General features: G+C 38.9%; 1 protein-coding gene across 1 annotated transcript; it reads right to left on the reverse strand.

The window, feature by feature from the left end:
- Positions 1-923: 923 nt before the first annotated feature.
- LOC107771373 (E3 ubiquitin-protein ligase ATL42-like) lies at positions 924-2,817 on the reverse strand. The gene has a single exon (XM_016590728.2). The coding sequence runs from the start codon at positions 2,612-2,614 to the stop codon at positions 1,283-1,285; it is 1,332 nt and encodes a 443-aa protein (XP_016446214.1). The 5' UTR covers positions 2,615-2,817; the 3' UTR covers positions 924-1,282.
- Between the last annotated feature and the right edge of the window lie 20,832 nt (positions 2,818-23,649).

The following is a 23,649-nucleotide window of genomic DNA, read 5'->3' on the forward strand; positions in this document are numbered from 1 at the left end:
AAGTATGTTTTTTAGATTAAGCTAAACAAATATCCATGTAGACTGTCACATGATAGATTTTAAAAATAATTTGGAGCGTGTATTATACGCACTAGTAAGAATGCGACGACGGGGTTTTATTATTAAGAGGGATATAATTCAGGGGATTTTGGGGGACATGAGATAGTTTAGGTAGGCAACTGACAAAGGCCGTATAGTTTAGACGGATTGTAAGGTATTAACTCTAACTTTTAAGGTTTTTGCACAAATCTTTAAAAAATGTTTAGTAGAATTACTCAAAGGAGTATTTGTCTAAGCTCTTCGTTATTTATTTTTAATGCTCTCAATTAATACTCCGCTAATTGAAACAATAAGAATTGATATAAAAATGGCAGCAAAATGATTTTTTCTTAATTATTGACTCTAATATTCTCACATTGCTAAAACCACTAAGAGGAGAGGTTGTGTTATTATTGACATAGATTCGCTGAATTCTAACTTCAAAGAGATTAATTCTCATTTCTTATAATCTCAATAATATACTATTAATATTGGTTGGTTCAAGATTTTCATAATAACCTCGAAAGTGTGGCTTAATTCAGAGAACCAAGAAGAAAACCAGGGTGGCAGCGGTCTTATTGTCTAGTATTGCATTCTTTATTTTAACACAAAACTCAAGTTGAGGAATTTTTAAAGCACATCTGTTTCAAGATGGCAGCTTAATTTACGTGCATACTGAGCCTGGTGAACTTAAACAAAATGAATAGACAGGAAAAAATTATTTACCATCTAAGTCAGCCCTTTTGAATGCAATAAATCAAATCCAACAATGTCATGTTGAAAAATGTTTTTCAAGAAAGATTCTAGCTTTTCTTTTTACATCAATAGAGGAATGATTCCCTCTAAAACCACGTACTATTCTTCCCCAAAAGAAGGATCAAGAATCTCGCAAAAGATTTATTAACTAGATAAGAACAATTTGAATACTAAGGTACAAGGACGGGACCAGGCTAGAAGACTCTCAATCGTTCCCATCATCTTAAATGCTTGATTTTTCTTTGGAAACTGAATCAGCACAGCCTTTCATTTTTACTATATATAATCTCTCAACTTGTTTGTCACTGAAAATCTTGCTTAAAGAGAGAAATTACAATTAACAAACAAAAAATGTCTTACTTTTCTGAACTAAGATATCTATGAGGTTCAAATTTTACTTCCGCGTGTGCCTCTGCTTCCATGATGCACCAGAAGTCAAGAAATTAAACTGAATAAGGCAAATTTTGGGAAGCCACTTATGAAAAGTCTATAAATTTAGTGTTTGTCTTCTGTTTGCTGTATGTGAGGAGGACTTTCTTTCCCTATTAGCAAACCACTTGACTGTTCTCCTTGCAATTGGAAGCCAAAGCTTCCTTCTCCGTTCCGAAAGCTTTCTATTACCAATGTTGTTGCTGTTGAATCTTGGATGCACTATAATTTCTGACATGCATCTTTTCTCATTTTGACTTAGTGATTTTGATGAATTGGTTCTTGATTCTGAGGCTTCTGGAAATTGAGATAAATCATTTTGCTGGAATTTGCTAAACTTGCTCTCAAACAATCTTTTCCTTTCCATTTCATCCTTGATATTCATTCTTTGACCTTCTTCTTCTATCACTCTTTTCGCCGTGGATTGCTCAGTGATTCTGTCCATTGATGAGAATCTGTTGCTATTGAGCATTTCTGAATTCAAGAATATAAGGTCTGAAGAAGTCACATTACTCCATCGATTCTTGAAGACAACATCTGAGACTATAATCCTATGATTGAGCCTGTGTAGTGCTTTCTGATTCTGATAATCTGTTTGTTGTTGATTATCAATATTGTTTTCTTGTATTGGCAATTCTTCTTCCTTGTTACCCTTTTCGGATTTCTTAAAGCTGCTTCCAATACTAAATCTTGAGGATCCATTCTCCTCTCTTTGAATATATAGTTCCAAATTTGATTCCTCTCTTTGAATATATAGTTCCAAATTTGATTCCTCTCTTTGTATATATAGTTCCAAATTTGATTCCCCTCTTAGCTCAGACAAGAACCTCAAACTCTCTGAAGAAGTAAGTAATGAAAGGTCTTGAGCACTGACCTTATGCCTGCAAAGTGGACAGGTTGAATGGTTTTCCAGCCACTTATCAATACAGTCAATATGAAAGGCATGTTTGCACTTTGGCAGCAATCTAAGGATTTCAATATCTTCAAATTTTGATAAGCAAACAGCACATTCAAGCCCTTGTTTGGACCCTCTGATAAAAGAGAACCTGAAAAAAGGGAGTGATTCCACCACAGTTTTATCGATACCTGAAGGTACTGATCGAACAAGTCCATCTTGAATATGCATAATATTGGTGCTGTTATGAACAGAAGAAGATGCCCTATGACAGAACTTGGCATAGAGGAGAAGAAGAAAAGTTAGTGAAAACATGATGGAGAGGACACCAATAACCACAGCAAGACTTGGCTGGAAACTGCTAACTACATCTTCTGATGGAGGGACTTCAGCTTTAACACTAAATAATCCAAACGAAAGGACTGCTAAGAATAATAGCATACTTGATTGATTCATGAGAATCCAAGATGCTGCAGCCAGAGAATACATCTGCATCTGCTTTTGTTTTGTGTATATAACAAGGCTATGAAATTATAAAGGCTAGTTTGACATTGGTTTTGTTGCGTCTGAATGTCTTTATATTTTTGGCAAGTGGATTGTTCTGGTTTATCTCTCTTGTTGGTATATATCTTCATGGATTGTTCATGTGCATCTCTTTATTTGTTGGTGAAAGGGGTTGGGGGTGGGTGGAGGTGGGACGTGGTGAGGTATACTGGATGTTTTAAAATTGGGAATTATGCTAACTCATATGGAGATGTGGGATGGCTTAAACATGAACACATATCTTCTGACTAGGGGGCTGAATAAAATAGTAACTTTTACCTACTCAATTTTAAAAGGTTGTACAGCCTCTGACGCAAGGACTTCGTCTGAGTCGTTGCCAGAGCAGATCTTCTGACAATATTGTTTTCTAAGGGTCATTTGGTACTCTGGATGAGCGGGATAAAGTGGATAATAAATTTATACTATGTTAGGTTTACGGTATAATTTTATTCCGGTATAAATTTATATTGTCAACCTAATATATTATAAATTGAGTCCCAGACTTAATCTTTGATATCTCATTTTATCTCATCTTATCCCATAAAACTTAGTACTCCCTCTGTTTCAATTTAGATGACACACTTTCCTTATTAGTCCGTTCCAAAAAAGAATGACACATTTTTACAATTGAAAATAATTCAATTTTAAATTCTTCATTTTACTCATTTTACCCTTAATGAGAAGCTTTTATAACCACACAAATATCATGGCCCCACAAAGCCTTTACCCCTTAAACTTTTGAGACCACAAGTTTCAAAAATCTTCTTTTTCACTTAAACACCATGCCAAGTCAAACTGCCTTATCTAAATTGAAACGAAGAAAATGTTATTTTATCTTACCACGCAGGTGGGATAATTGGTCTAGGAATTATAATTCCAGAACTATAATCCCGGAATAATGTCCGCGTAACGACCCCTAAAGGTATTTGGTATCAAGAACTTACTGGTACTACTAATCCAATGTCAGTGCTAGGTAAACCCACTAAAGAGATAAAACAGTTCTTATCAAGAAATTCTTCATTCAGAAAGAAATTTGGATAATATTACTGTTTACCCGTAAAATGGTACAGTTAAATTTTTTATGTAGTTTATAGACAAGCGAACTGATTTTATCCGAAAATGGTAAATAAACAAGATTAAAAGTAAGACATAGCGGTTAAAACTGAAGAAGATGACAAGCCTAGCTCCGAGAACAGCGTCTCCGAGGACAGAAATGAGAACAATATAAAAGAGCAAATAAAGTTGTTTAATTGAGAGCGAAAATGGAATACAACATATGTTTTGCCCAGAATTTCTTGTCCTTACAACGGCTGCAGGGCCTGCTCTTTATAGTTATCCCTAGGGAAACAAGATCCTAGTATCAAGCCCTACTTAAATGATAATAAAGGAGCCATTGATGAATATGTAACGACATGCCATGAATGCAAATATTCTCTGCAACGGCTGCCCATTTAATGTTAGGGAATATTCTTCATTGAATGCTACCCGATGACAAATATTCGATCGGCTCCCGTTGACCATACTCCCTCCGGGTTTACCCAATGTCAATTGAAGTTTTTGTTCTCGGTATTGGTTATTACTTGATTCGTCTTTCACCCGCCTTAGGTTCCACGTGTCATGCTATCATTTGATCATTTATTATAAATCAATTTTACCATATACAGATAGTTCCCCTACTTTCTGGTGATATATCTTTATGTTACCGGGAAGTTGGTGAAGATCCCTTTCTTGGCGGGAAATCTCCTGAACAGTCTCTAACACTTGAAAGGACGTATGTCTTCTCGCATTTAATACCCCGACATGTGTTGTCCCACGAGGAAATTATGACCACGATTTTTGCAGTCTATATCTTTACTTATACTCATCATTTTACCTCTTTTCACTTCCAAAATTTTCATAAGTTCATCATCTTCTCTGCACTCAACCTCCTCCTGCTTAGAAAACTTTCATCTTCTCTAACTTTCTCTAAAAATGTTACTACCTTTTTACTACCATGGCTTCTTCTACTGAATCATTTAGAAACTCGGGTCTTCTCTTCGGTGGAGGCCCGAAGAGAAACAAAGACAAAATGCTAATGTTGATTCTAAGCCTCCCACTGTAAACACCATCATACCCAAATACCTGAGTACCGCCAATGACTTCCAGGAGAAGCTTCAATCCGCCTCTCCACGGACTTGGGCCGTTAGCAGATACCCTTCCTCTATTCGCCCTTCCAGTATTCCTGTTGTGAAGGAGAACTGCAACTGCCCAGACCTTGACATCCTTGCTCCCGATATGATAGAGCGGGTTACCTTCACCAAGAAAGGTTTTATGTATGTCTATACATATCCCTTCACCTTGGGTCCGTTTTCTTTGGGGACAAGTAAAGGGCTCGATCCCATAATTTTGGAGTTTTGCCACCAGTACTAGGTCTCCTTGGCATAAGTAGGCTCATCTATATGGCGAACGGTGGCTTGCCTATGCTAGTTATGCACGGAGACTAGGAAAACCCTAACCCTGGCACACATGATGAATCTCTACTGTCCCAAAAGTTTTTGTTGGGGAGTAATTAATTTCAGCAAATGTTGCCACCACGCCCTTCTCACCAGCGTGGATGGTGACAGTGATTGTGGATGGATGAAGACGTTTGTCATCATCGCTACCAGGGATATCATCCCGACCACATTCCATCTTTTCCTGAATCATGGAACCATTTTTGTAAGTTTGCAATTTATTCATCTCTTTCCTTCGTATAAAGACCGTTTTCTGTTATTGTTGACCTCTTTTTTTTCCGTTGTTTAAGCTACCCAGTGGGAACCACCAAGGGTTCAAGGCCTGGACCAGTGGGTTTAGAAAATTCTGGATATTACAACACCAGAAACCTGTCGGTGGAAGGAAATGGCCCCCTATGGGTGAAAATTCAAGAACCATGGCAAACCGAGTCCTTCTTCCTTTTGTTTTTGTATGAACATAGGTAACTTTGCTAATTCCATGTTTTGCTTGATTCAGGACTGCCGCAGGGTTTATCACCTGCCCCAAGGTTGATATTTTGGCTGACCCCGCGGAGGCCGCGAGAGTGCTATAAAGTGCCCTTGCTCAAAGCAGTGAACGCGGACCTGCTTCCGGTGAAGGTGCTTCCTCTCAGAGTCCCCAGCTAGAGAACAAGCAACCAAAAAGACGATGTTCTTCCTCGGCTGGGGCTCAAAAGAAGAAAACAAATACATCAGCCACTAATCCGACCACGATGGTCATTGTGGAAGATGGAGAAGCTAGTGATGAAGTGGATCCCCTTTAAAGGAAAAGAATATCTTCATCAGCTCAAACGGAGGCTCAGCTAGGGGAGCTTAAAACCCTGACCATAGAGGAGGTTCAAGCACTTTGGGGAGAGATGGATCTGGTAGATAATGTTGATTCCCCCTATCATGTCCCCGTTGCTGTTTCTAGTCCAAGGAGCTCGGATCCTGGGCCTCTTCTGCCTTCGAACACAAAGCAACCAATAATCAGTGCTACTCCCGCCGCAGTTTCTTCTCAACCTTCAACGCCAACAACTTCATGCCCCTCAACACCAGCTGTACCTTTGCCACCATAACCTACTGCATCTCCTCCACCGAAAACTGACGCTAGAGAGGAGGGTGCTTCTCCTCCCCGATCTCCCGACCATGGGAATTTGGGGAATAATTACTCACCCCTTTCCCCATATCCCCGATCAAGGAGGAGTGCTACTCTTTCGGTTTTGAAGGAATGTCATCTGCTATCCATGCCGGTTGAGCTTGCCAACTATCTGAAGTCGTTGGCTTTAGAGAAAGATAAGAAGAAAATACGCCCCCTTTCGGGGGAGTGTTTCTTGAAAACTGCAATGCATAATGTGGCAACGCTACTGTACTTGCTTTCTTATCATTTGTTTTCTATTTTTCTGCTGTAACGGGATTTCTAACCTTGATATTCTTTTTACAAGATAACTTCTTTGCTTCCGAGGGCCTGCAGAAATTAATTCTCAATAAGCAAGGACTTGCCTCCGAATGAGATCAATTGTTGGCCGAAAGGAACCAACTTGTTGCGTGCCTCCCCGTGTTGGAGGCAAAAGCTGCTGAGGCAGGCGAGCTTGAGGCCCGGCTGCAGCAAAGCGAATAGGAAGTGATGGCCCACAGCCAAGAAGCAACTCAGTTACATGCAAGTTTCAAGAAGCTAAGGCTAAGTGGGCTGAGCTCCAAGATGTTGTGCTTGCTGCTGCGGCGCGTGAGTCTGCCTCCGAGGAATAAGTGAATAACTTGAAGGCAGTCTTGAGCTCAAAAATCGAGGAGGCCAATGTCGCCGAGGAGAAGAGGGCCAGGATGGAGGAGAGATTCAAGAAGATCTTGGAGCAAAACCGGATTCATCTATCTATAACCCGTGATCTTGATTCTAGTCTCGATGCCTTGAGATCCGAAAGGGATGGCCTTCAGACTGAGGTTGACGGACTTAAGGCAAAGCTCCAGTACCAAGGGGATTCCCTTGTATTTGGTAAATGTATGCTATGTATCATATGAAGAGAAAAACCTTGGAAGAGGCCAAAGCGGACATCGTTGATATTGATGATCGCATCGCCAAGGCCCAAAAACTGGAGTTAACTGCTCGAGAATGTCTCCCTGCTCGACCCACTGCAACTGACTCTTCGAGCACCAGTTCTGAGTTTTCGGGAACCGTGGAAAAAAATGAAGAGAATGATTATGAAGGTCCAGACTCTGAACCGGTAGCTGATCCGCCCTCTTCTACCGGGGGGACGCAGATGCCTCTCTCCACCCAGGCTCCGACGACGATAATGCTTAGCTCCTTTTTTTTGTTGTTTTCCTTTTCTTCTTCTTTTTTTGTACTTTGTAATTATGACAAACGTTTCATCGAGTTTTTCACTTTTTATAAATAAAGAAGAACTTTCTTTCAAGTGTCGTGTAAGATACATTTTCTTTGCATTGAAGTAGTTAAAGCTTTGGGCATACTTTCATCCGATAGCTTCTGATTTCGGGCATAAATTATTCCAGAATCAACCATTTACTATGAGGGTTTCATAAGAGAGGGCCCTCTTATGTTTAGGTGCTCATGAAGAGGACGTCTCCTGTTCACTCCGGCACAAGCATTTGAAGTTTTTTGTTAACTTTCAAATGATAAAATCAACTCATCGTTTGGACAAGAAACAAAATAAAAATAAAAGGACTTTATTTTAGTCCTTCTATATTTAAAAGTACATAAGCATTCATTTGCTAAAATAAGAAACTTCTAATACATGTGGCTAACTTGTACAACTTATTTCTACGGGGCTAGCCATGCAGTCCCCGGTCTCGATGAGACATTATTGTGCTCTGTTCTCGCAATCACCAGTTTTTGTGGAATTCTTATTGCCGTATCTGATACTATCTCCCAAGTGTTCGAATGCAAAGTATGTGAATTGGAACACTGGAAGTCTTTCTTCGTCGTTGGAAATAACTCGTGAACGGTTAAAAAGTCTTAGGTTTGATGGCAAGTTTTATTTCCTATTAGGAACTTGCCATCAAGCCAAAGATTATTGAACCACCCCATAGTGGTTTATCATTTCAATGCCTTGTCATTTGAAGGTCTTATTATTGCCAATGAAGCTCCCCTCGTATTATGCTTTCCGTTGCTACCTCATTAAAAACCTTGCCAGAAAAACCTGATTGGGACAAAACTTAGTCGAACGGAAAAAGAGTGCAACACATACTTTTAGTATAGATAGGATCCATCAGCAGTAATACCTTTTGAGGTGAGTCACATTCCAGTTGCTGGGCAATTTGACTCCATCTTGACTTTCCAACTCCTACGATCCTTTACCGGTGACAGTTGAAACCTAGTAGGGACCTTCCCATGTTGGACCCAGCTTCCCAATGTTGATTTCCTAGGTGTTCTAAGTCACCCTTCCCAAAACCAAGTCTCCTAATTTGAAGTAGCGGAGATTGGCCCTCCGATTATAATACATTTCCATCCTTTGCTTTTGGGCCACCATCCACACGTATGCCAGGCCTCTGCATTCATCGAGCAAATCCAGCTTTACCAGCAATGCCACATTGTTTGTTTCTTCGTTTGCTTGGGAAAACCGTAAAGTTGGCTCCCCTACTTTTACCGGTATCAGAGCTTCTATACCATACACGATAGAGAAAGGTGTTTGTCTCGTGCTCGACTTTGTCATTGTCCGGTACACCCATAGCACCCCCAGTAAATCTTCGAGCTATTTGCCTTTAGCGACTTCTAATCTCTTTTTGAGGTTTTAGATAATGATCTTATTTGTTGACTCCGCCTATCCATTAGCGCTCGGATGATGCGGTGAGGATGTAATTCTCTTGATTTTCAGATCTTCTAGAAATTTTGTGACTTTTGAGCCTATGAACTGTGGTACGTTAGCGCAGGCGATCTACTTTGGTATCTTGAATCGGCAAATTATGTGGTCCCATAGAAATTCGACCACTTTGCGTTCACCGATGTTTTAGTAAAGACCTATTTTAACCCATTTAGGGAAGTAATCAGTTAAAATTAAAAGGAATATTACCTTTTCGGGACCTGGTGGCAATGGACCAACTATATCCATCCCCCATTTCATGAATGGCCACAGGGACAATACCAAATGCAAGAGTTCCACCGATTGGTGCACCAACTGTGCATAACGCAAACATTTGTCACATTTCTGATCAAACGTCTTTGCGTCTTGTTCCATCCGGGTCCAATAGTATCCTGCCCTAATCAGCTTTAGTACCAACGAATCTGCACTAGAATGGTTCCCGCAAATTCCTTCATGGACTTCTCTCATCACATAGTCTGCCTCTGAGGCTTCTAGACATCAGGCCAATGGACCATGGTACGATCTTTTGTATATTTCCCATCCATGAGGCAGTAACGAGTTGCTTTGGTGCGTAGTTCTTGGGATGCCTTCGGGTCATCAGGTAATTTTCTATGCCAAAGATATTCGACGAATTCGTTCCTCCCGTCCTAGACTAAGTTGGTTGTATTGACTTCACAATAACCATCTACATCCAAGACCGAATGCAGAAGTTGAATGACAGTACTGGAATCAGATCCTTTCATCTCTGTAGACGACCCTATATTAGCCAATGCATCCGCTTACACGTTCTCTTCTCTCGGAATGTGTATGATCGACCATTCCCTGAGTAGTGCAAGCAATGCATGAACCTTGTTCACATACTGTTGCTTGTGTTCTTCCTTTGTATCAAAAATCTTGTACACTTGGTTTACTACCAGATGGAAATCACATTTGATCTCAATGACCTCAGAGCCAAGTCCCCGGGCCAGTTCAAGTCCGGCAACCAAAGCCTCATACTAGGCTTCATTATTAGTTAACAGAACGATTTTAGTGGCCTGCCTCAGGGTTTCCCCCGAGTGCGTGATTAGAACCACCTTGAGCCCGGGCCCTTTTACATTGGAAGATCCATACGTAAACAAGGTCCAAACTCCTGATGTCATTTCCGACACCAGTACTGCCTCTTTAGCAGCTAGGGGCATTAATCCGGGGACTGAAATCGGCCACAGAGTCGACCAAAACTTATGTTTTGATCGCAGTCCTTGGCTTGTATTCAATATCAAACTCACTAATTTTGACTACCCATTTAGCCAAACGACCTGATAACTCAGGCTTGTGAAGAACATTCCTCAAAGGAAAGTTTGTCACAATAACTATCGGATGGCATTGAAATTAAGGCCTATGCTTTCGACAGGCAACTACGAGAGCTAAGGCCAATTTTTTGAGGTCAGGATAACGAGTCTCCATTCCTAACAGTATTTTGCTAATATAATAGATAGAAAATTGCATACCTTCATCCTCTCAAACTAAAACAGTACTTATCGCTACTTCCGAGACCGCTAGATATATCAGCAGTTGTTCACCTTCCCCCGGTTTTGGTAGTATTGGGGGGGGGGGAGGGGGCTTGATAGGTACCGTTTTAAGTCTTTCAAGGCTTGCTGGCATTCTGGAGTCCATTCGAAATTGCTCTTCTTCTTCAGGACTGAGAAGAAAGTGATGACATTTTTTCGAGGATCGAGAGATGAACCTGCTTAAAGCGGCTAATCATCCAGTTAGCCTCTGTACTTTTTTTATGCTTGTTAGCTGGTATGGGATGTCTTCAATGGCTTTGATTTTATCGAGATTTACCTCGATCCCTCTTTGTGAGACCAGGAACCCCAAGAATTTTCCAGAATCAACCCCGAACGCACACTTTTCTGGGTTGAGTTTCATGTCATGCTTCCTCAACATATCGAAGGTTTCTTGGAGGTGTTTTAAGTAATCTCCTGCATTCAAAGACTTGACTAACATATCATCGATATATACTTCCATTTTTTTGCCTATTTATTTTTAAAATATCTTACTGACGAGCATTTGATAGGTGGCTCCAGCGTTTTTAAGCCCGAATGGCATCACATTGTAGAAATATGTGCCGAAATTTATTATGAACAAAGTTTTTTCCTGATCCTCTGGGTTCATCTTGATTTTATTGTACCCGGATTAGGCATCAAGGAAACTCATTAACTCGTGCTCGGTCGTTGCATCAATCATTTGATCAATATTTGGCAATGAGAACGAGTCTTTAGGGCACGCCTTATTTAAGTCCTTATAATCTACGCACATTCTAAGCTTGTTATTATTCATTGGAACTACAACAACATTAGATAACCATTCTGGATACTTTACCTCCCGGATTGAACCGTTGTCGAGTAGTCGAGTTACTGTTCTTTAACAAACTTGTTTCTGACCTCATCTATTGGGCGTTTCTTTTGCCTTACCGGTGGGAAGTTTAGGTCCAGGCTTAGCTTGTAAATGGCCACCTCTAATGGGATTCCTATCATATCTGAGTGTAACTATGCAAAACAATCAATGTTAGCTTTAAGTAAATTAATAAATCTTGACCTAAGTCCGGGATTGAGTCCGGTTCCCAAGTGAAACTTCTTTTCCAAGAATTCTTCGAATAAAGCCACTTGCTCGAGTTCTTCTGTAGTGGACTTGGTTGCATCTGTCTCCTCCCGTACCTGAAAGTATCTCGGCACCTGATAGGATTCCCATGACCCCTTGCCTTTATCGTCTTCATTTGGCAAGGGAGAAGGCGTCAGCTCCGGTATTTGCTATTTGCTGGGTTGCTTCCCTTTACTGCTGGAAATCGACATTGCGTTCATTTCTCTCACTACCAGTTGATCTCCTCTTATTTGCTTGATTCCCTACGGGGTCGGGAATTTTAGTAATTGATGGTATGTTAAGGGCACAACCTTCATCTCATGGATCCACGGACTTCTGAGGATTATGTTATAACCCATATCGTCGTCTACCACTTTGAATAAGGTGGTCTTGGTTACCCCTTCGGCATTCATGGGCGACAAGATCTCTCCTCGGGTTGTCACGCTTGCCAAGTTGAACCCAGTGAGGAGCTTTATTGCCGGAATGATGCTTCCGGTTAACTTTGCTTGTTCCAGCACTCTCCACTGAATGATGTTGTTTGAGCTTCCTGAGTCAACCAAAAAACATTTAATCTTGAAATCTGAGACATTGAGAGAAATTACCAAGGCGTCATTTTGTGGCAGAAGAAGTTCGTCGATGTCTTCCTTCGTGAAAGTGATGTCATCTTCTGCGACTTCCCAGAGTCTTTTGTTGTGGGTCACTGGAATATTTATTTTTTTGGTTGCCGAGAAGGTTATGCCATTAATTTCATTCCTCCCAAAAATCATGTTGATAATCAACCGAGGGGTGTCTTCTACTGCCTTTGAAGACTACACATTATCCCCGCTACGGCCATAATTATTCTTGACTCGGTCGCTCAAGAACTCCCTGAGATAGCCATTTTTCAACAACGTCGCTACCTCTTCACGCAAATACCGACATTCCCCAGTTCTGTGGCTGTGAGTCCCATGATATTCACACCATAAATTAGGATCCCTCTGGCTGGGATCAGATTTGATTGGCTTCGGGAATCGTGTTTCTTTTATATTCCTCATCGCTGATACCAACTCCACTATGTTGATGTTGAAAATGTAATCCGACAACCTGGGATATGTGGAATCTCGGGCCCCCGATACCTCATTTTCTTGTAATGACTTGTTGTTCCGGCGACGATCAGTTCTTCTATCGGGAGCGAACCTATCCGAGGACTGGAATCCTTTGCTATCTCATCCTTAGATTCTCTTGTATGGTAGGAAATGACCTTTAGAAGATCGTCAATCTGCATCAAAATCACTTTTGAGCTTATCCTGGTTCTTGTCTCGGTCCCGTCCCTTGGTTGATGTCGGGAACCCAAGATGATCTTCTTCTGTCCTTATTTTTGAATCATGACGATTATGGATATTCGCCCATGTGGTCACTTGGAATTCAAGCAAGCTTTCTCTCAGCTTTCGGGAGGCATCAGAACTCCTTGGATTCAAACACTTTGTGAACGCCTCCACTACTCACTCGTCTGGTACAATCGGTAACATCATCCTCTCTTTCTGGAACCTGATCACGAACTCTCGCAGCAATTTGGACTCACCTTGCGCGATCTTAAATATGTTTGCCTTCCTAGCTTGGACCTTCCCTGCCTTGGTATGAGCCTTTATGAATGAATCTACAAGTATTTCAAAAGTAGTCAATTGAATACTAGGGTAAGATCAGGGCCCCCTTTGTGAGGGTTTCACAAAACTTCTTTAGCAAGATCGATTCGATATCATGTTGAGCCAAATTGTTCCCTTTTATAGCTGTGGTGTAGGTTGTGATGTGCTCGTGCAGATCCGAAGTCCCATCATATTTTGTTATGTCCGGTATTTTAAACCTCTTCGGAATCAATTCCGGTGCTGTGTTCGGTTTAAATGGCAGTTGAGTGTACTTTTTCGTATCTGGGCCTTTCAAAACTGGTGGTGCACCTGGAATCTGATCCTTTCGGGCGTGAAACTCCTTGGCGTTTTGATCCATCCGTTTGTTAATTTCCCTCATAAATCTCATAAGCTCGGTTTTGAAGGGGGTAATTGTTACCAGATCCTCTTCTGGTCCCCCCGGCATCGTCAAAACCAACCTTACCCCTTAGGGTGTTATTATCAACTCTTTGAGCTGTTTGATTTGTAGGAACGCTAGAAAGAACCGGGTCTCTTCTATTTGCGTTGTTGAAAGTGCTTGGCAATGCTTGCTTCAACTCCATCATCATCCGATCCTGCCTTGAGAGGTGGCACATGATGACTTTCTGTTGCTCTCTCAGGATTCTCACTGTTTTCGCAATGTGTTCTTCCTCCGCGTCATCGGGAGTTGGCTCCCCTACATGCCGAGGGTATTTCCCTTCACGAACTGAGGTTTCCTTGTCCCCTTCGTTGCGGGTGTCGTTGATTGAATTTTTATGTTGAGGCAAATTCTCGTGTCTCTCAACGTTGTGTGCGATGCTGACATCATTAGCTTCCATTTTCGATTTCTTGCTAAGGAAAAAATCAAACAAGTTACTCCCTCTGTTCCAGTTTATGTGAACCTATTTCCTTTTTGGTCAGTTTCAAAAAGAATAACCCCTTTCTAAATTTGGAATAATTTAGCTTAAATTTTTAATTCTACCTTTAATGAGAAGCTTTTATAACCACACAAATACTCTGGACCCCTTTATGACTTGTTTAGGATCACAAATTTTAAAAGTCTTCATTTTTTCTTAAACTCCGTGCCCAGTCAAACAAGTTTACATAAATTGAAATGGAGGGAGTAGTAACAAACGCAAGGATCAAAGCAATTACTCAACTGTCTAAGCCCCACGGTGATTGTCAAACTATTTACCCATAAAATAGTATAGTTAAATTTGTTACGTGGTTTATAGACAAGCAAAGTGATTTGATCAGAAAATAATAAATAAATAAGATTAAAAGTAAGACTTAGCGGTTAAAACTGAAGAAGATGACAATACTAGCTCTGAGAACAGCGTCTCCGAGGACAGAAATGAGAACAATATAAAAGAGCAAATAAAGTTATTTAATTGAGAGAGAAAATGGAATACATTATATATTTTGCCAAGAATTTCATGTTCTTACAATGGATGCAGAACCTGTTATTTATAGTTATCCCTAGGGAAACAAGATCTTAGGATCAAGCCCTACTTAAATGATAATAAAGAAGCCATTGATAAATATGTAAAGGCAGGCCATGAATGCAAATATTCTCTGCAACGGCTGCCCATTTATTGTTAGGGAATATTCTTCATTGAATGTTACCCGATGGAAAATATTTGATCTGCTCCCGTTGACCACACTCCCTCCGGGTTTACCCGATGTCAATTGCAGTTGTTATTCCCAATTTGGGGCGGATCTACCTTATAGCGTAGGGGTGGTACGCCACCCGCATGGTTCGGCAAAAATTCTTAGTAAGTATGTTGATATCGGTGAAAGAACGGTTATATTGATAAAGTGGCACCTAGATTGCACAAATATTGTGTGGGTGCCATGGTTCAGCGAAGGATCTCTCATTTGCCTCAGTATTCCGTGTTCGATTCCCAACAGCGCCATCTTTCCCTTCCTTTTATCTTTTTCCTATTTATTAATCCCTATTTCGTTGGGCCTTGGGCCTCACCTCTTCTTCCTTTTCATTTCCCCCCCCCCCTCTTCTTTCTTCCTGTTATTTGGTGCTAAATCTCTTTTATCTTCTTTCTTTTTTAATTTTTCTTTATATTAGCCTTCATTTTGCTTTGTATAATTACACCTTATTTCATGAGCAATTTCTTTTGATGCATAATTTTAAATGATTCTAGGTAATATGTAATTTTTCTCATCTTAATGATACAACGTTAATTTATATATTGGAGTATAATTTGAGCAGTATCATTCAATGACTTTTGAAAAAAAACTCATAGAATGAAAATTGAAACTTTTGCTTTGAAAATATTTTTCATATAACTCGACAATTAAATTGAGAAAACTAACCCAAGAACGATGACCAATTAATCAATCAAACAAAGAATATATAGTAATTAAGCTACTAATTAAGAAAATTTTCTATTTGGAGGCATACTTTCATGAGATTTTTTTTTTTTTGTAATTTTATTCTAAATATAATTAAATCAAGCATTAAAAATTGAACTAAAATCAAACTTATTTGCCTATTTGTGAATAAAAGACCTAATTGAATTAACCAAAAACTAACTGAATCGATCTATCCTTCCTATTCGGTCTTTGTGGCTAGTGGTAGGTATATTATGTATGTATAGTGGCACCCGCAACCTTCAAATTCTGGATCCGCCTCTGATTCCCTAGCAAGGATTTTTTTATACTCAAAGCTCGAAATCGAAATATCTTTTGATCATTTCTCATAAACTAATTTTACCCTATACAATTACATGCGGCAACAGCTATCTCTATAAAGTAGAAACTTAGAGAAATGCACAAGTAATATCATAATGTCAATCAGATACTGTAACAAGAAGTGGTACTTTTAAGATAAGTCTTAAAGCCTGGTGTACATGAATTGTCTGTCATATGAGTTAGAGCCTCTGAGCCTGCATTGAAGAAGGATTATGTAACAAGAGGGGGAAGGGGTTAAAAGGAAATAATATGTTTGAATATTGCTTTACATTTTCATTTGCAAAGTTGTATTTGAATGAGTGAGAAGTGACGCTTTCTCATTGGAAAAGAGAAGTCGTTATAAAGTCGATATATGGTTCAAAATCTGTCGAAGAAAAAGAAACAAAACAAACAAAAAGAGAGCTTTATTTATACACAAATAGAATGTAGTTGGACATATGCGGCTTCATTCTTTTAGGAAACCAAAAAAAATATGCTGTATAGAATAAACAAAAATACACAGGAAATCCGCATGGTTTTTGGCAAAAGCACATGTATAAAGCCTCAAGTGTAATGGACACAAGAAACTTGTTGGGTAGTCAACAGAAATGACAGATAATGAATGTATCTGTGCTTCTTCGATAAGAAATAAAAATCTTTTCTTTTTCTGTTCTTTGGTTAGGTTGGATAAGTATGATATTACTAGCAGGCGGCTCAACGGATCTCGTGGCCTAATACAAAATTATATTGAGAGGTTTTTAAATTTATTTTATAAAATATTTACACTAACAATAAAGTTTGCTTTCTATACAATAAATTAATCATTTAAGACAAAAAATAGCGAATTTAAAAGAAAGAAATAATAGGAAGAGGTCCACATATTTTGATTTGGCTATCATCACAAAAATAAATAAATAAATAAAAATAAACGTATATAACATAATAGCTTAAATTTTGAGCATTAACGGTGTCAAAAAAATTTATTCCTTCTGATCAATTTAAGATATAATTGTAGTTCATTCTATTAAGTAGCACTTATTAATGAATATCTAAAATAAATTATAAATAACCTAATATAATATATCGAATTGCACTAAAAGAAAATCGGTGCATGAATACTTTTGTGTTCATCCAGTTTCAGAGAACATTGTAAAAGAAATTTATTATATTGTCAATATATATAACTTAATAAAATTAAAATTGAAGAGTGAAGCAAATATACTAATTAATCAATGAAGAAAATTATCATAATTTATAAACTTATTGTTATAAAATCACCTCAATCAAACAACAAAAAAAATACTGTAACACTTTTTTTATAGTACTTATTTATATAAATTATATAATATATATAGTCATAATAATAATAATAAGAAGAATTTAAAATAGAGTTGGGGGCTTCAAATTTTGGGGGGCCTGAGGCAATGGCCTCACTGCCCAAGCCTTTAGAGCTGCCTCTGATTACTAGCTGTTGAGCATACCTTAATATGAAGCATTACTAGTTGGCATGGGGTTTAATACTTTATATAGAGGTGATCCTCAAGTAAAGTTATTTAACTGGATACAAAATTTAAGAAGGAGAGATTTTTGAATTTGTAATCTTAAATATGTCATTACATTTATGTGAGTATAAAATCATGTTATTAAAGATAAAAAGGAATTTAAAAAAAAAAAATCAGATATAAAAAATATAATTCTTTTTTAACATATTATAAATGTCGCGCCCCTTTTTCTCGCGAAATCGGGTTTCGACATGTGACAACTCTTTTAAGGAGGTATTAGAAGAGGAGAGTCGCCACCTAACAATTTTTAAGCTGTGTTAGGGCATCAATTTACAAATAACTCCGGTTTAACTGGTCAACGCTACCAAAGATAGGGTAAGAGCTCAAGTTACCTCAAAGAGAAAGTGTTAGGCACTCCTCGAGGTCCACAACTGTGGGTCCCGGCCGAACTTAAATTATATGGATTAGTCTATGTGATCAAGTAAGCAAAGAGAGTACAAAATCTAAGAATTTTATTACAAAGAGATCTTGAATAGGGAGGTACAACTATTTTTTCATTCTAATAGAAAAGAAAGGAAAAGGGGGGGAGGTCCTAAGTCCTAAGGTTTTTAGCCTAAAGGATCACCCCGTGCAACATAAATAATATTTCGTAACTCCCTTGAGATAAGGTGTTACTCATATTATCCAGCGGGCACAAACTATCATCTCCTGCTACCTGATTACCATGTTAAAGTTGTTTACTTAAGAGCGCTCTAATTCAATTCTAAGCCGTACCCTATGCGTGCACTGCCCGTCCCATACTTATGGTCCAGGAGGCATTGGACCTCTATTTAGGGTGGTTCTAGACTTTTCTTAGGTTGCTCAGAATGATAAAACTAGGCGATATACAAAATAAGTTGGACTTCATGTAAAGGCAATTAAGGGCTCAGGTTAGCCTCCACACTTAGACAACAAATGCAGGCAAACAAATTCTAACATTAGGCGTTAGACAGTTTCAGAATTGAGGCGAATTAAAGCCATTTGAGCCTTATAGACATGGCTTCTATATGACTATGCATTAAAACATACAAGCGATTTCAAAGGCTAGGCGATGCTTATCTCCAAATAATTATACGATTGTTGCATGCTGATTTGAGATTGCAGATTTCTAGTTATTTAACCTATAGACGCTGTGTCTAGATGTGAATTACTAAGTGACAATGAAATCTATTGGAGAAAAGCCCAGAATTATTCATGCTTTCTAACAATAGCATACGTGAAACAGTGTTTGAGCTATTTAACATTAACAAATTATGGCGAGTAATTATATCCTATAGGCAGGATCTCTAACGTTCAGCACTTAGAGCTGATTTTATCGTCAAACCTTAATCCTATAGGCATATTTTCTAGGTGACAGTGGCAAACAGAATAGTCAGAATACTGTAGGCATGATTTCTAGTGAATGCTAATGCGAATTGAAATCAATGATATTTATTCCTATAGGCAGGTTTTCCTGTAGCACGTAGCAGTAAGCATAATTGCAGCACTTTGAATTCATGTTTTCTAGAAGACAGTGTATGTGTGTATGTGTTTCCCCTAATGGCATGATTTCTACAGTGCACATAGTGATGGAATAACATATATATAACAAGTAAATGACTGAGTCCTATAGGCATATTATCTACCAATTTGGTATGCAAATATTAGAAATCTACCCATTCTCCACTTTACTAATACCCCAATCATTTATACAAAGTTATTACAAGGCCATTAATGAGTAAGATATAAATGTTATACAAATAATGATAATAGGCCCACAACGGGCCCAAATGAAATACCCAACACTGTCTGGGCCTTCAGCAATTTTCACATAGCATACCCAGACTTCTAATAAGGAGTTGTATTTATCAACACAACCCCAGAATCCATAGAGGAGCCCAAAGTTAATTCATATAACCATATTGCCAAGTATTGCATCATTTAAACCAACCGACTTAGATGTACAAACAGATAATAGGAAGAAAGGGGTTGAATGGGGGTAGTTTAAGTTTCAGGGAATGACTAAGGACCCAAATCCTAGTGTGTTAGAGTTCACAAGGGCCTCAAATGGACCCCGAACAGTGCTCACACTACGGAGGTCAGCAGTAAAGCCTAGGTAGCCTTGACTTTCAGCCGACTAAGAATGAGAAATTTAAGAGAGCATAGGTAACAAGTGAAGGAGAGTGGACCAAGGTTGAGAGACATGAATTGAGGGATACAATTATAACTTAAAACAGACATGGCCAAGTTGAGAATATAGAGTAGATAATCGAACATGTCACAGGATTTAAAAGCAAGTTTAGTAAAGATTTAGAAGCAGGTTCGACACTTAGCACATAGGCAGTCACATATTGGCAGAGTTAAGGAAAGAACAAGTTTGCAGGATTGACAAAGATTATCATGCACAGATGCCCAATACCAAACAAGTGAAAACCTAAAGGTCCAAATTATGCTAAGTATATATCCTAGTGTCATAAAATAGCCATGTTAATTTCAAATCAGACAGCAGAACTGCATTAGACATGATAGGGCAACAAGGATTATGACAATTACCGGTGGATCAAGTAAGCCAAAACATGCTGAGGGACATATTAACAAGGAACTAGTCATGGTTTGTAGAGAAGGATCTTAACACAAACTTAAAATATACTACATAGGCAAGATTACCATTATAGAGATTCAGAACAGAATGGGAAAACAAGCTCATGTCAGATAGTAAATCTAAACATTCAGGTTTTGGACACAATAGACTAATTAACTAAAGAAAGTAAAAATTATGCAGATGAAGCATATTCAAATAACAGAATTGACTTTTTAAGCAGAACTAAATAATAAAGAGATGTTAACAAGTGCAAAGGTCACACACAACAATAGTTCAGAACACATTGGCTAAACGGATTTAAGAGAATCTAAATTTCTCAAATTAGGCAAAAACATGTTTCAGAGTAGCCACATTATGTGAAATTAAATTCTAAAGAGACCTAAAACTGAGGTAAAGCTAGCAGAATTGCACACAAGGGCAGTCCAGAAACATATTAAGCTATGAATTTCAGAAGTGAGAACGTATGCGAATCACAGACACATAAGAATGAAACTGTAGAAGTCCAGTAACTTACCAGTTAAATGAATAACAATAAAGAGCAAAAATTCCACAAAAACCCAGAATTCCAATGCGTCAAAGTTCCCAGGAGCTTGGAAAGAACTCCGTGCAATGCTCGCACCAAGAGAAGGTTGAATAACAGAGTCTTAGTGGCCTTGGCTTTCAGCCGGCCAAAAACAGAATACAGAACAAGAGAATAGCATAACAAAGCCTCAATTGTTTAGTGAAAATATGTCGATTCAAGTCTGTCCTAAAAAGGGAATGGGGAGGGGTTTATATAACAGTAAATATTGAACGAACAAACAATGAAACAAAATAAATCAAACATAGAATAAGGAAAGAAGGCATGCAAAATCAGTTCGAAATTAATTTTGAAGACAAATCTGGTAAACCCTAGTTTTTTTAGGAAAAGTGTAAATCACAGAAATTCAAACGAAATCGGACTCACATGGTATGGTATTGAGTGTATATAGACGGAATAATGCTCAAAATCAAAGATTCGAACCACTTTGGTTCAATCTCGAGAGATCTTGCTTGCCAAACTTAGGCAAGCACCTAAGTAACACCACAAAAGGATAACCAGTACCAAAAGGTTCCAAGCATGGTAAGAAAATAATAGTTGAATCCCATTATCAGTGGGATTAGGAGAGGAATTAATGGGGGGGCGGCTAGGGTTTAGTGAAGAGGAGAGAGTAGAAAGGATTTAGGGGCGGCGGAAATTGGGAATGGGTCTTTAGGGTTTGGGCTTGGGGATATAAGGAGAGATGGGGATTTATTATGGGTCGTTGATCATTGAAGATCAACGGCCAGGATTGTATAAGAAATGGGGCGGGTTAAATGCAACAGGTCGCGACCAGATTTTTAAAGGGGTCATTTGGTTGGGCTCCTGAAGAGTGAAGTGGAGTGGGCCAAAGGTTTGAGCCTGATTTTGGTCCGGAAATAGCCTTGTATTGGGCTATAAATTAAATATGCAAAATTATTTTTAAAATAATTCATAAAAGAGATTAATAAAAAATAAAAACATCACTTGTGCAGTAAAAATGATTTAGAATGCCAGCTTGACATTATAAAAATATAAAATTCTATTTAGCACAAATAATACAATAAAAAGTAATTATGCATAGAATATAGGCTATTATCGTAAAATTATGTAAATAGCTTAAAAATAATTATATGAAATAAAGTAAAAATATTATGAAACATATATATGGGTGCAAAATAATAAATTGGATGATTGAGTCATCAAAAAATAATTTAAAGGATAATTAATAAATATTTGAACAATTTGAATGCAAGAAAAAATTGATTTTGAAGTTTTAAAATTATAAAAGATTATGGAAAATACTTGCATAAATCATGTAAATTAGATAATGATGCAAAATAATGTTTTAAAATTGTTTATATGTCAGTATTGATACCCCTACAGTTGAGTCAGTTCCAGTATTGAGGGACTTTCCAGATGTGTTTCCAGCTGATCTTCTGGGCATGCCGCTCGACAGAGATATTGATTTTGGCATTGATTTGTTGCCGGGTACTCAGCCCATCTCTATTCCTCTATATCGTATGGCTCCTCCTGAATTGAAGGAGTTGAAAGAGCAGTTACAGGAGTTGCTTGATAAGGGCTTCATTCGGTCCAGTGTGTCACCTTGGGGTGCTCCTGTCTTATTTATGAAGAAGAAGGATGGTTTTATGCAGATGTGTATTGATTACCGCCAGTTGAACAAAGTCACAGTGAAGAACATGTATCCATTGCCTCGTATTGATGACTTATTTGATCAGTTACAGGCTGCCAGAGTGTTTTCCAAGATTGACATACGTTCGGGCTATCATCAGTTAAAGATTCGGGAGCCGAATATCCCGAAGACTGCTTTCAGGACTCGGTATGGTCACTACGAGTTTCTTGTGATGTCATTTGGGCTGACCAATGCCCCATCAACTTTTATGCACTTGATGCACAGTGTGGTATACTCCCGGACACGGGAGGATCATGAGCAACACCTGAGGGCTGCGCTTCAGACCTTGAGAGAAAAGAAGTTATATGCAAAATTTTCAAAGTATGAGTTTTGGCTAGACTCAGCGGTATTCTTGGGTCATGTAGTATCGAGTGATGGGATCCAGGTGGATCCGAAGAAGGTGGAAGCAGTGCAGAGTTGGCCTAGACCATCATCAGCTACGGAGATCCGGAGTTTTCTTGGTTTGGCGGGGTATTACCGCCGTTGTGTAGAGGGATTCTCATCCATTGCAGCACCTATGACCAGGCTGACCCAGAAGGGTGCTCCGTTCAGGTGGACGGAGGGATATGAGGAGTGCTTTCAGAATCTTAAGACAGCTTTGACTACAACCCTAATATTGGTATTGCCTACAGGTTCGGGATCTTATACTATATATTGTGATGTATCGCGGATTGGTCTCGACGCGATGTTGATGTAGGACGGTAGGGTGATTGCCTACGCGTCCAGACAGCTGAAGGTGCATGAGAAGAACTATCTAGTCCACGACCTTGAGTTAGCAGCTATTGTTCATGCCTTAAAAAGATTTGGCGGCACTATTTGTATGGTGTTCCTTATGAGATTTACACCGACCATCGGAGTTTGTAGCATCTGTTCAAGCAGAAGGATCTTAATTTGCGTCAGCGGAGATAGTTGGAGTTGCTTAAGGATTATGATATCACCATTTTGTACCATCCCGGGAAGGCAAATGTGGTGGCTAATGCTTTGAGTCGCTGGGTGGAGAGTTTGAGGAGCTTAGCCTATATACTAGCAGCAGAGAGGCCATTGCCGTTGGATGTTCAGGCCTTAGCCAGCCATTTTATTAGATTGGATATTTCTGAGTCGAGTCGAGTATTGGCTTATATGGTCTCTCGGTCTTCTCTTTATGATCGTATCAGGGAGCGTCAATATGATGACCCCCATCTGCTTGTCCTTAAGGACACGGTCTAGCACAGTGATTCTAAGGAGGTCACTATTGGAGATGATGATGCATTGAGGATGCAGGGCAGGCTATGTGTGCCCGATGTAGATGGTTTGCGTGAGTTGATTATCCAGGAGGCTCATAGTTCACGGTACTCTATTCATCTGGGTGCCGCAAAGATGTATCAGGACTTGAGACAACATTACTGGTGGAGGAGAATGAAGAAAGAC

This window comes from Nicotiana tabacum, chromosome 13, assembly GCF_000715075.1.
Source record: "Nicotiana tabacum cultivar K326 chromosome 13, ASM71507v2, whole genome shotgun sequence".
In the NCBI taxonomy this organism is placed as follows: domain Eukaryota; kingdom Viridiplantae; phylum Streptophyta; class Magnoliopsida; order Solanales; family Solanaceae; genus Nicotiana; species Nicotiana tabacum.